General features: G+C 51.2%; 2 protein-coding genes across 3 annotated transcripts in view; one reads left to right on the top strand and one right to left on the bottom strand.

Moving 5' to 3' along the window:
* The first annotated feature begins 2660 nt into the window (after window positions 1-2660).
* nup50 (nucleoporin 50) lies at window positions 2661-10086 on the top strand. The gene is made up of 9 exons (XM_061229135.1): window positions 2661-2809; window positions 3848-3930; window positions 4301-4384; window positions 4635-4836; window positions 5355-5448; window positions 5635-6101; window positions 6416-6506; window positions 6912-7030; window positions 8460-10086. The coding sequence occupies exons 2-9, from the start codon at window positions 3862-3864 to the stop codon at window positions 8654-8656; spliced, it is 1323 nt and encodes a 440-aa protein (XP_061085119.1). The 5' UTR covers window positions 2661-2809; window positions 3848-3861; the 3' UTR covers window positions 8657-10086.
* Window positions 10087-10930: 844 nt separating this feature from the next.
* The window catches only part of kiaa0930, a 24365-nt gene continuing 22795 nt past the window's right edge, over window positions 10931-12500 (bottom strand). For both annotated transcript variants that reach the window (XM_061229134.1, XM_061229133.1), the window contains exon 10: window positions 10931-12500. This exon is cut by the window's right edge and continues 520 nt beyond it. The gene's annotated coding sequence lies outside the window, so the exon portion shown is untranslated.

Raw genomic sequence — 12500 nt, 5'->3', positions numbered from 1 at the left:
TTTATCCGGGCAGTTGCTGAAGTTACTTGTGAGCATGGCTCTACAGGGCTTGTGTACGTGGGGCTACAGGGCTTGTGTATGTGGGGCTAAAGTGCTTGTGTACGTGGGGCTAAAGTGCTTGTGTACGTGGGGCTAAAGTGCTTGTGTACGTGGGGCTAAAGTGCTTGTGTACGTGGGGCTAAAGTGCTTGTGTACGTGGGGCTACAGGGCTTGTGTATGTGGGGCTAAAGTGCTTGTGTACGTGGGGCTAAAGTGCTTGTGTACGTGGGGCTAAAGTGCTCAGTGCTTCAGGTGAAATTACTCACATCCTGGAGCACGTTCACGGCACGGCCAGGTGATTCCTTACTGCCTTCTGATTGGACACCATCTTCTCAAACCCCTGCTGTGGTCAGATCAAAAAGCACAATTTAACTTTCAACTGCAGAAATGCACACAAAAAAGGTCATGAGCTATTTCTAGGCTGAGATCATAGACTGGATGACAAAGTTGCCGTGCGAAACTTAACAACTCATGCAACTCATGTTTCATTTTTCTTTTCTTTTTTACAAGGCTTACAGCTATGTGTGCAAGCTGAAGGAAATGAGAGAGGGAGATGGGGCGAGAGGGTGGGAGAGAGAGAAAGAGAGAGAGAGGGAGGGAGGGAGAGATCAAAACAAGTGAAATATTAATCAATGCTTTGCACCATGTAATGTCCAGTTCAGCCACTGGAGGCAGTGTTTCCTCACAGATACAGGAGCAGTATCCAGGTGATAATCTCCCATTACATTACATTACATTACATTACATTACATTACATTACATGGCATTTAGCAGACGCTCTTATCCAGAGCGATGTACAACAAAGGGCAAATCAAACACAAGAACAAGTGCAAAGAGGACCTGAGAGGACAGTACAGTTCCGAGTCCGAGTGTAAACATACTGAAAATCAGAACCCTTGAAGAGTAACAGTGGATCTGCCCTTCTGTGCCCCAGGACATCACAGCTGTAAAAGGAAATGAACCAAAAACAGTGCTTACCTCTGAGTCACCCATGCTTTTTTTTTTTTGATGAATTCATTTTAAAATATGAAAATATGTATTTTGTTCCCACTGTGAGCTGGTCACTCAAACACACGGTGTGCTAATGGTCTGCAAAATTACAGCAGTTTCTCAATGACCTGAGAGGCACCTGCATGGCCTGTGAATGGAAGAGCCCTTACACTGCATGAATCAATGCCAACCAAAGCTTCTGGATTATCAACTGAGCATTGGATTGAACTAGCAAGAACAGGAATGTTAATTAGACTTTTAAATTCAGTACTAGGCATCAACAGATATCTACCAAACATAAAATGAATCAGATGAATTGGCCTTTGTTTCGTTTTTTGTTCTATGCTCCACGGTGTTTTTTCTTTGAAGCCTAAAGCTCACACCGCAGTGCTGATCTTGTTTTTTCAGAAAATAAATGGGAAATACCCTTCCTCTGTGTGCAACACCTTACAGTGAAATACCCTTCCTCTGTGTGACCTTACAGTGAAATACCCTTCCTCTGTGTGACCTTACAGTGAAATACCCTTCCTCTGTGTGACCTTACAGTGAAATACCCTTCCTCTGTGCAACACCTTACAGTGAAATACCCTTCCACTGTGTGACACCTTACAGTGAAATACCCTTTCTCTGTGTGTGTGACACCTTACAGTGAAATACCCTTCCTCTGTGTGACACCTTACAGTGAAATACCCTTCCTCTGTGTGACCTTACAGTGAAATACCCTTCCTCTGGGTGTGTGTGACACCTTACAGTGAAATACCCTTCCTCTGTGTGTGTGACACCTTACAGTGAAATACCCTTCCTCTGTGTGACCTTACAGTGAAATACCCTTCCTCTGGGTGTGTGTGACACCTTACAGTAAAGTCACCGTGCCCGTGCGCTCAGTACAGAGAGGCAGAGTGTGTGTGTGCGTGTGTGTGATTGCAGCACACCCCCGTCTCTCCTGTGCCATGTGCACTGTGTGGCTGGGGACTCCTGCTGCTCCTGTAGAGTCCCAGCTGCTTTCTGATTGGCTGCTTTCTCCTGCACCTGTTCCATCTTTGGCAGGAAAACCAATCAGGGGCCGGGGAGCTTGGGGGCTTGGCTGCCCCCCTGTACCAGCAGCCCGGCACCCCCACGCCCTGCTTTTTACTGGAGCGCTGAGGCCTGGTTGGAGCCAAGGGCTTGCTCTAATGCGCAACTCCCAAAACACCCACAGAGGTGCAGCTGTGTGCGCTATGCTGCAGGAAAACACACGTGGGCATATGTCTCTGTGTATGAAATTAATACTCTGGTGATATTAAGTACAGTAAAGGACAAATCCTGATAATGTCAACTGTAGGCTGACATATAGACAACAGTGATAGAAAAATATAAATAATGCAAGCAGGAGAATTCTGTGACATTGTGACTAATACGATGGATCTGCTAGCAGAAGACACTACTCTTAAGACCAAAATAATATTAGTGGATAGCGCACATCCAGCTAGATGGTTATGGAGCTGGCTCGCAGTGGATTAGCCCTATTAAGCACCGTGTTTTCATGAAAATAAAACCAATATGCCTTCATCATGGACGTCATCAATGTACTACAACTCCCATAATACTCTTGTACTTTTATTTTAATTCATTTTCCCCCTAGACTTGCGCAGCAGAGAGGCGAGGCGCGCGGTTATTCCGTTTATAAAATGGCGGCGTGAAGTGGGCCGAGAGTGAAATTGACACAGGTGTGGACGACCATCAGGCGCAAGATCTGAACCGTTTTATTTAAGTCGAGGTGGAGATCTGAGTTGTGAAAAAGGTACGTTGGCTCGGATAACGATTTAATTGTAGACGGGCTAGACTACATTGTAACGGAACGTTAGTAAAACTGTTGGTTTTCGCAGCACACCGGCAGTCAGCTTGCACTAGCAGGAACTTGGCTAAGCTAGCGAGCTTGCTGGCTAAATCACGTTAAACAAGCATGTATCTCAAAGCTAACACTAACACTGAGCATCATTAGCCAGCACGGCCAGTTACGCGATAATGTTTGTGACCATACGAGTTCCAGCTAGATGCCCACGTTTTCTCCGGCCAATATTGTAATGTTTCTGAACAACCGCTACCTCACTAGGAAACTAGACTAACGTTGGCAACATCCGACAAGTTAATAATAGCTAGCACTAGTAGCAGCAGCCACCTAGCGATATTTATCATAGCTAGCAGATATGTAATTTATACCAGCTACTAACATTACTGTGATGATATAGCATGAGGCTAATGTTAATGACAGATGTAGCTATATTATTAAAACCGACCACCCACTGTCACGTTGTGGCATTTAACAAGCAATAACATAATCAATGTGGCTAACCGGACAACTTTAACCTATAATGTGCCATTGTTCATGGTATTTTTGAGATGGCCAGTGGTAAGTAACAGTCGCTGATCGGACTCTGAGCTTGCTTTTAGTAAGTTAAGTTGGGGATATTCACGTAGCTAAGCCAATTTTCAAACTTGAATGATAATGTATTAATTATGCAATATAAGCTAGCGAACGTTCATGGCTAGCTACGTGTTCCTATGACTGTCTTTAGGTTTCTTTAGTTGGTAAAGCTTTTCTCTCTGGTTGTGCATTTCCGGGAACACATTGCAAAATTCAAGTTTCTAACACGCTTGACAGCCAGCCCATCACAACTAACGTGGTGAAATTTGCTTTGTCACCAGGGGTTCTAATGCAACTCATGTAACATCAGCAAAGCCTACGTAACCGCGCGATGAAAGCTAACGCTAGATACATGCCCATTGTATTGTTAAGCCGTAGCTAAGCCACCTTATATTGTTTCGCGTTTTTTCGCAGGGAGTAGATCTGTGATGGCTAAACGGATTGCGGACAAGGAGCTGACCGACCGGAACTGGGATCAGGAAGATGAGGGAGAGGAGGTTTGAAATATGCGTTTCTGCGTATTGTACTGTATGCGTATTCATATCTGACGCAGGGATGCTATTCCTTGGACAGTGGGCCGTTCACAGTAAAGTGGTGCTGTATATCTGCTAGCACACAGCGTTGTTGAGCATTGTTGTTGTCAGGCTGGGTTAATGCACAGCGGAAAAACAGAAAAGCATCCAGGCTACACTGGGGGTTCAGCAGCACTGAACCGGGATATCTAGCTGTGGGTTAGATTCCAGCTTGTCGAGCTGTGGTTTGAATGAGGTTAGATTCCTGAACAAGTCCTGAAAAGCCATGTGGGTGTGTACGGTACCAAAAAGTGAAGTGTGTGTGTTCATCTTTTTTTCTTTTTTCTTTTTCCAGGCAGGAACGTTCTCTATCGCCAGCGAGGATGTGATGAAGAGTCGGCCTATTAAGAAGGCCAAGCGTCGGGCTCCAGGAGCTGAGGTGATCTTGGACACGGACACGGACACGGACACACACCCACACGCACGCGCACGCGCACGCGCACGCGCACGCGCACGCACACGCACACGCACACGCACACACACACACACACACACACACAGAGGGTGCTTCAGTTGCCAATGTCAGCGTTTGTCTGTAACATGCAGTTGCCCTGTATGTTTGGGTCGGCTCCCTTGGTGTTCACAGTGTTTAAACCTCTGTCTCTGTCTGTCACTCTCTCTCTCTGCAGAGCGAGAGCGGGGGCGCGTTTAAAGCGTTTAAGGGCTTCTCCCTGTCCGGTGCCGCGCCGGGGGGGGGCGGAGCGTTCAGCGGGTTCGGGAACGGCGCCGGGTTCAAGCCCGTCTCCACGCTGGCCAATGGGAACGGCCGGCCGTCCACCACCCCGTCTTTCGCTGGGTTTGCCCCGCCAGCCACGGGAGCCACGCCCACCCGTGAGTCTCAGCCAATCACATTCAGTTCTGGAGCAGTAGCATATGACATAGGTTCTCATCACATCATGATTTATTCTAAGAGTCTGTTTCCATCACCCTTTCGCACATTTTTAATGAGGGGAGTGTTTGCAGAAGTTAGCAGTGGGCTCATTAATGAGGGCAGGGAGTACCTGCTGTAGATCTGCTGAGAGGGGCAGGAGGTCCGGGGTGAGGGGGGCGGGGGGTCTGGGGTGAGAGGGGTACCTGTGCTCTTCCTCTGTGGTGCCTAGCGGTCAGAGCTGGGGGGTCCCTGGGGGGAGCAGGGCTCCATCAGTCAGAATCAGACATGGCAGCTTCCAGCTCTGCATACATCAGGCTCCAATGAAAGTGCTGCTCGCTCACCCTCTCTTCCCTTCTCCCTCACCCTCTCTTCCCTTCTCCCTCACCCTCTCTTCCCTTCTCCCTCACCCTCTCTTCCCTTCTCCCTCACCCTCTCTTCCCTTCTCCCTCACTCTCTCTTCCCTCCTCCCTCCCTCCAGCTTCGCTGATGTTCAACGGCCCATCCTCCTCCCCGCCCCCCACCGCTGAGGTCACAGCCAAGCCGGCCAATGGGGCGGCTCCCAGCCTGGCCCAGAGCTCCGCCCCCAGCGGTACTCTGAGCAGGAGCTCGGGGGGTGGTGGTGGGAGCTCGGGGGGTGGTGGTGGGAGCTCGGGGGGTGGTGGTGGGAGCTCGGGGGGTGGTGGTGGGAGCCCGGGGGGTGGTGGTGGGAGCTCGGGGGGTGGTAGTTCGGGGGGTGGTGGTGGGAGCTCGGGGGGTGGGAGTTCGGGGGGTGGTGTTGGGAGCAGCAGCGTTAGCGGCGTTAGCGGCAGCAGGGAGTACAGTCGCCAGCTCACCGCGCTGAACTGCTCCGTGCGCGACTGGATCGTAAAACACGTCAACGACAACCCGCTGTGCGACCTGAACCCCATCTTCCACGACTACGAGCGGCACCTGGCCAGCATTGAGCGCAAGTACGCGGTGAAGGAGGGCTCCAGCCACGCTCTGACCCCCGCCCCCCCCGCTCAGAGCGCCCCCCCGCCTGCTGTCTCCTTCAGCTTCGGCCAGAAGGTGGACAGCTCCGTGCTGGGCACTCTGGGGGCCCCCGGGGCCCCGCTCAGCTTCTCCTTCTCCAGCCAGAGCTCCGGCGGGGCCCTGTTCGGGGGCCAGGGGCCCACAGCCACCCCCGCAGCCACCTTCTCCTTCGGGGGGGCCAAGGCCCAGGCAGCCAGCAGCCAGCAAGCAGAAGGTACTGTGAGTGTGTGTGTGTGTTAGTCTGGGTTTCACTGCTGTGTGTGTGTGTTAGTCTGGGTTTCACTGCTGTGTGAGTGTGTGTGTGTGTGTGTGTACACGTGTGTTAGTCTGGGTTTCACTGCTGTGTGAGTGTGTTAGTCTGGGTTTCACTGCTGTGTGAGTGTGTGTGTGTGTGTGTGTGTGTGTACACGTGTGTTAGTCTGGGTTTCACTGCTGTGTGAGTGTGTTAGTCTGGGTTTCACTGCTATGGTGTCTGTCTGTGTGGTGTGTGTGTTAAACGGCTCACCCGTTTAAACACCCCCCCCCCAGATCAGAATGGAGGAGCGGAGGAGGAGTCTGAGGAGCCGCCCAAACCCGTGGTGACGGAGGTGAAAGAGGACGACGCCTTCTACTCCAAAAAGTGAGGAGTGTGTGAGATTCTGTGTGTCCGTGTTGGACCCCAGTGTGTGAGGGACCCCAGTGTGTGAGGGACCCCAGTGTGTGAGGGACCCCAGTGTGTGAGGGACCCCAGTGTGTGAGGGACCCCAGTGTGTGAGGGACCCCAGTGTGTGAGGGACCCCAGTGTGAGAGAGACCCCAGTGTGAGAGAGACCCCAGTGTGAGAGAGACCCCAGTGTGAGAGAGACCCCAGTGTGTGAGGGACCCCAGTGTGTGAGGGACCCCAGTGTGTGAGGGACCCGGCTGAAATGAGTAGTTTAAAACAAACAGTCCTACCGAGGATAGTCGATAAGAGCACTAACATGTTTGAAATATAAATGACTGTTGTACTGTGGGCACCGGTGATCGTCCTGTTTTCTGTGTTTCAGGTGCAAACTGTTCTACAAGAAAGAGAACGAGTTTAAGGAGAAGGGTGTGGGGACTCTGCACCTGAAGCAGGTTTCAGAGGGCAAGACCCAGCTCCTGGTGCGAGCCGACACTAACTTAGGTAAGCTGCGCTAACCTCACCTGGCTAACCTCTCCTGGCTAACATACCCAACCTCACCTGGCTAACGAACCTGACCTCTCACCTAGCTAACCTCACCTGGCTAGCATACACTCTCTCACCTGGCTAACATTCCCAACCTCTCAACCTAGCTAACCTCACCTGGCTAGCATACACTCTCTCACCTGGCTAACATTCCCAACCTCTCAACCTAGCTAACCTCACCTGGCTAACATACTCTCACCTGGGTAATGCACAGACCTCACTTGTACCAGCACCTGTAAGTTAGGGTCAGAGTTACCCGAGGCTACATGTCCCCAGTGGGGATGAAATGGAAGCGATAGGCTGTGGGATCTACCAATCAGCTCCTCTCAAAACACTGTTGCTTATTTTAACACCTTTGGTGTGGCTTTAACCCTTCAGTCCAGTCTCTCTGTCGATCAGCCTCCAGAACAGCTTTTGTCCGTTACAGAAACTGAAAGGCATTGAGTGAGGGTTCTCAGCAGAGATCGGGCTGAACCTATTTGGGGCGGCTTGGTTAAAGTACATGACTGGGAGCCACAACGTCAGTGGTTCGAATCCTGGTCGAGCCACAATAAATGATCCGCACAGCTGTTGGGCCCTTGAGCAAGGCCCTTAACCCCACATTGCTCCCTGGGTGCTGCACTGTGGCTGCCCACTGCTCCTAAGTAACGAGGATGGGTCAAATGCAGAGGACAAATTAACCCACGGGTTCAATAAAGTATATCTTATCTTATTTGCCTTGGTCTGTCCAATCGGAGCACAGAAAGGCCTGGCCCAGCAGAGAGGAGGTGGGGGTGTGTGTTGCAGCTCCTCCATATTAACGGCAGTTTGCTCTGCCTGCGGTTTCTCCAGGGCCCCTGCGCTGGGTCTATCGTGTGCCTGCGCTCCCTCTAGTGGAGAAATGCAGTTATGCAGCCCAGTAACACTGCAATATGCTGAACCCGACTGCCTTAAAGTCCATCATTAACTGGCACTAATTTGCTTTTAAGGCAAGAGAATTTCAGCCAGTGTAAAGAAAATAAAGACAGAGAAACGCATCCAACCTGTGCAGTAAATTGTTGAAATGAACAATCATTGAGCCCAGACCTCGGTGAAATTCATAACCAATATTGTATTTCAATACTTTTCTGTGCCCGATTAATTTTGCCTGGTGCAAATGAGCCAGCCAAAGGAACAGAAGGCAGGGTTCTAACACACCAGGCAAGCTCAGTAAAGCGTAGAGAAGTGTTGAATATCTGACCCAGGTCTTATTTTAAAGCTCATGAACAGAAAGGTGGAGGTACCATGCCTGCTGTGTCCAGTTCCTGGGCGTATCGTCACTGTCCAATGGGAGCTCAGCGTTGGTGTCAGCAGGTCTGTGGGCTGTCGCGTGCTGAAAGGCTGTGCGCCGCTCTCTCTCGTCCCCCAGGAAACATCCTGCTGAACATCGTGGTTCCGGCGGCGATGCCGTGCTCGCGCATGGGGAAGAACAACGTGATGGTGGTGTGCGTGCCCAACCCGCCCGTGGACGACAAGAACCCCGGCGCGGCCGTGCCCCTGCTCATCCGCGTCAAGACCCCCGAGGACGCAGACGACCTGCACAGAGTGCTGCGGGAGAAGGCCTGAACCGCCCCCACCTGCCCTAATGCCCCTACCTGCCCCAACTGCCCCCACCCTGCCCCAAAGTGCCCCGACCTGCCCCTTCCCTACTCCCACTGCACAGAGTGCTATAGGAGAAGGCCTGAACTGCCCCCACCTGCCCTAATGCCCCTACCTACCCCAACTGCCCCTTCCCTACTCCCACTGCACAGAGTGCTATGGGAGAAGGCCTCAACTGCCCCCACCTGCCCTAATGCCCCTACCTACCCCAACTGCCCGGACCTGCCCCTTCCCTACTCCCACTGCACAGAGAGCTGCGGGAGAAGGCCTGAACCACCCCCAACCTGCCCTAATGCCCCTACCCCCACTGCACAGAGTGGGGGTAGCCTGAATTACCACAAACTGCCTCTACCCTGCCCCAACCTGCCCCCACCACATGGAATCCTGCAAGAGAAAGCGTGAACTACCCCTACCATCCCAAACAATCCCAAATGCCCCCACCACACAGACCCCTGCAGGTATGACCCCCTCCCTCTGAAAGGTTAAAGGATGGAGAGCTGGGTCTGTCTGCACACTGCGAGTGTTTATTCCTCCCTCACAGAAAGGCCCTGTCACACGCATGCCTCTGCAGATTCAGTTCCGCAAAGAACACTTTCTGCCCACAACCCAAAATGCTGAACTGGAAATATCCGGATTTTTTCTTTGGAAGTTTATTCCACAGTTTGCTAAAAACAAATAAAAGGAAAGATTTTTTTTTTAGTTGGATCCATGAACATTCCGTCATGTTTGAATTTTTGCTGCTATTTTTTTTTTGGGTTTGTTGATTTGAGGAGTTGTGGAAGAAGGCGGTTGCGTGCGTTGGGTCATGTTAGCGGTTTTGGCGGTACTGTTGATTGGAGCCACAGCAGAGGGCCTGGGATTGACACGAGTGATCAGCCTGAATGTTTTGTACTTGTTATCTGTTCCTTGTTTATATATAAAAACATGAAACCTACTCCCAAGTTTTCAAACCGCTTGGCTTTTCAGCAACCAACTAAAACAAAAACACACGTATGACTGCACACCTGTTTGACCCTTTATTTAGCGTTAGGAGTTCTGTAACCTGTTTCTGTTTTAGAGTACCCTCGATATTAGATTTGTGTTTGCAGAACCTGTTGATCATACCAGTAGATGTTCACCGTTGTCTTCAAAACTTGAATTCTCTATTTTTTTAGTGTGGTCCTGGCTACATACTGTAACAGAGCCGGGTTTTAGACTATTTATTCTGGCAGACAGAACGCATGGCCCTGTGTAAGTGAGTCTGGCCCGGCCCTGGCCCGGGCGACTGAGTGCCGAAGAACGTTTTTTTACCTGGTGAATCTGCTCTGTTGTGTCTAAGTGTCCTTGCCTCGCCCTGGCGGAGCGACGGTGCCTGGTGTGTGTGTGAGAGACTGGTGAATAAAGCCACTACACGTTCACTTCAGCGCGCTGCTTCCTTCCTTCCCAGACCCCATGTTGGCTCTAAAGGGGCCTGGTTTCCCACTCCCTACGGTCACAAATGCCTGGCCACAGATTTAAGGAGCCCTACAGCATTTTAGGAAGGGTGACGTGGATACCACTAGAGGGAGCTGTTGCTAAATTGAATGCATTTTTCTTTTTTTTGGGAGGGGGGGGGGCTGGATTCGAATCAGAATTGTTTTGTTCCTGATGTTCCCTTCCCGTGCTTCAAGGGGGAATCCCCAAAATGGCAGGATGAAATATGGCTGACACGCCATGTGAGGAAATTGACAGGGGGGATTAAGAACTCCGAATGTAACTTTTTCAGATGCTTTATCTACGTGCTCCACTTAAGGGAAGACAGCAGAGGAAGGTTAGACCTGGTTAAATAAAGGGGAAATGAAATTAATCCAGCCCTAGTTTTTTTTACATGTACTCGATCTGCTAAGGCGATGTCCACCCGCACACTTGCCTGCTATTTGAGTATTCTCGATAGAAGGAAAGTGTGCCGATTTGAGATGACCTTTAGCAGGTAGAAAGCTTTTATGCAAATGCTAAATTAATAACACAACCAATGACTGCTGTAAAACAAAGACCCTGAGATATTGGTTACGTGACTGGTTTTGCGTTATGAGTTAATGAGGACCGGTCGTGTTCCGACACATTTCTCTGAATTGTTCTTTTTACGCGTTTAGTTAAAAGGTGACGTCCAATGACACAACTGGCACGGTTGTTTTGTTTTGAAATGGCCAAATATGAGGCACTGATCACTCACTCGCGTAACGGAGAAGGACAGACAAGCACACAGTGAGCACACAGCCTGGATGATGTTTTATCTGCAATCTGTATTTTCATGAAGTACAGAAAAGGGACAGAGTATGGACTGAACATGCACATCCACCACGACGTCTCTTTGCTGGATATAAAAAGTGGCCGTTAAAGCGTGAGTATCGTCTGTGTGCCACGTGACAGACGCTGTGACGAAGGAAAGTAAAACCGCCTCCTATCTCGCGTACAGGCTTCTACAAGCTCATGAGAATCATAAAAACCAGCGTGGGCTGAAAATGTTTAAAAAGCAGTTCTGAAACGCGGAGCAGAGACCCGTGTCTGCCGCAGACGGACGTTATTCGAGCGGTCCTGACCGCTCCTGCAGCTCTGCAGTCCACAGGTAACGTTAATGCTGTTGTGCTGCTGAGAACCACACACGGTAAAGTCGCAGTGTTTGTTCGCTTTGCTCGAGAGCTGCCTGGTTTGCCGTTATTTACAGCACAGCCACAGATTACCCAGATGACCGTTTGGATGTTGAGAGGAAAGGTTTCAGACGCCGCTCCGTGTGACGGAGACCCGCAGCGTGTGACGCAGCGAGAACGGCCATCACGTCCCGCCTGCCGCTGCCGCGTGTCGCCGTTTGTTGAACTGTTGCTACGGCGACTGAGATGGAGGAGGGCGGGGCAATGCGATGTCCTAGGCTCCGTCACTCACAGGGCATTGGGCAGCGCACACAGTGGGCGGGGCCTCGTCGGTTCAGGAGGAAATCCTGACTCCACTTCAGAACCCCTCCTGCCACCCGCGCGTGTTCCAGGTTTGGAAGATTTGATCCTGTCCTACAGGGGGAGGGTGGAGAGGGCAGCTGTCCTGGGAAACTCCACCCCTGTGCCCTCCTCCTCCACGATCTCCCCCAAAGTCCCCCCACACGCCAGCGTACACCTGCCCTTACTCAGGACAGCAAGCAGGTGGAGGTGTGCGTTTGGGTGAAGCACTAGTGATTGGCGGAGCTGTTACCTGGCAGAGGACCGTCCTGTCCTTGTCCATATTAGGCGAGGTACAGGTGGCCCAGGTCAAAGTGATGCCGTTCTCTATATACAAATAAATAGGTTTTTTTTTTCTTCTGGGTAGGCTGGTTTGCTTGTAGGATATCCCATAATCTACATTTGGAGCCCACTGACTGAAGATAAAATAACAGTACAGACATGATAATACCATGATCCCACTCAGAACACTCATGGGGCCAGTTAACCACAGGAAGCCCACGGTTTGATCAGCAGAAAGCGGCCAATCAGCAGCAGCGGAAGCGGTCAGGTGCCGGCTCTGCAGGGCTTGCTTTTGTTCGTGGGCGACGCGTTCACCTGGGCGAAGTTCACCTGGGCGAGACTCGGACATACAGTAAGACGAAGCGGGAGCCTGGGAGAGGGGGGGGGGGGGCGGTGAGTAAGTGCACAGCTGCGTCCTACAGCGAGCGCGGTTAGCACGATAGCACGATTAGCACACAGTATCAGTGCTGACGGTCGGACACACAGAAGGCGCGTTATTGGAGCATAGAAAGGCCACAGCACACAGAGACCATCTGACCCCTGATCCCCCCACCCCACCCCACCCCAACACTGAAACGCTTTAA

Source organism: Conger conger, chromosome 19, assembly GCF_963514075.1.
Source record: "Conger conger chromosome 19, fConCon1.1, whole genome shotgun sequence".
NCBI classification, from domain to species: domain Eukaryota; kingdom Metazoa; phylum Chordata; class Actinopteri; order Anguilliformes; family Congridae; genus Conger; species Conger conger.
This window is presented reverse-complemented; position numbering and strand designations above follow the sequence as displayed.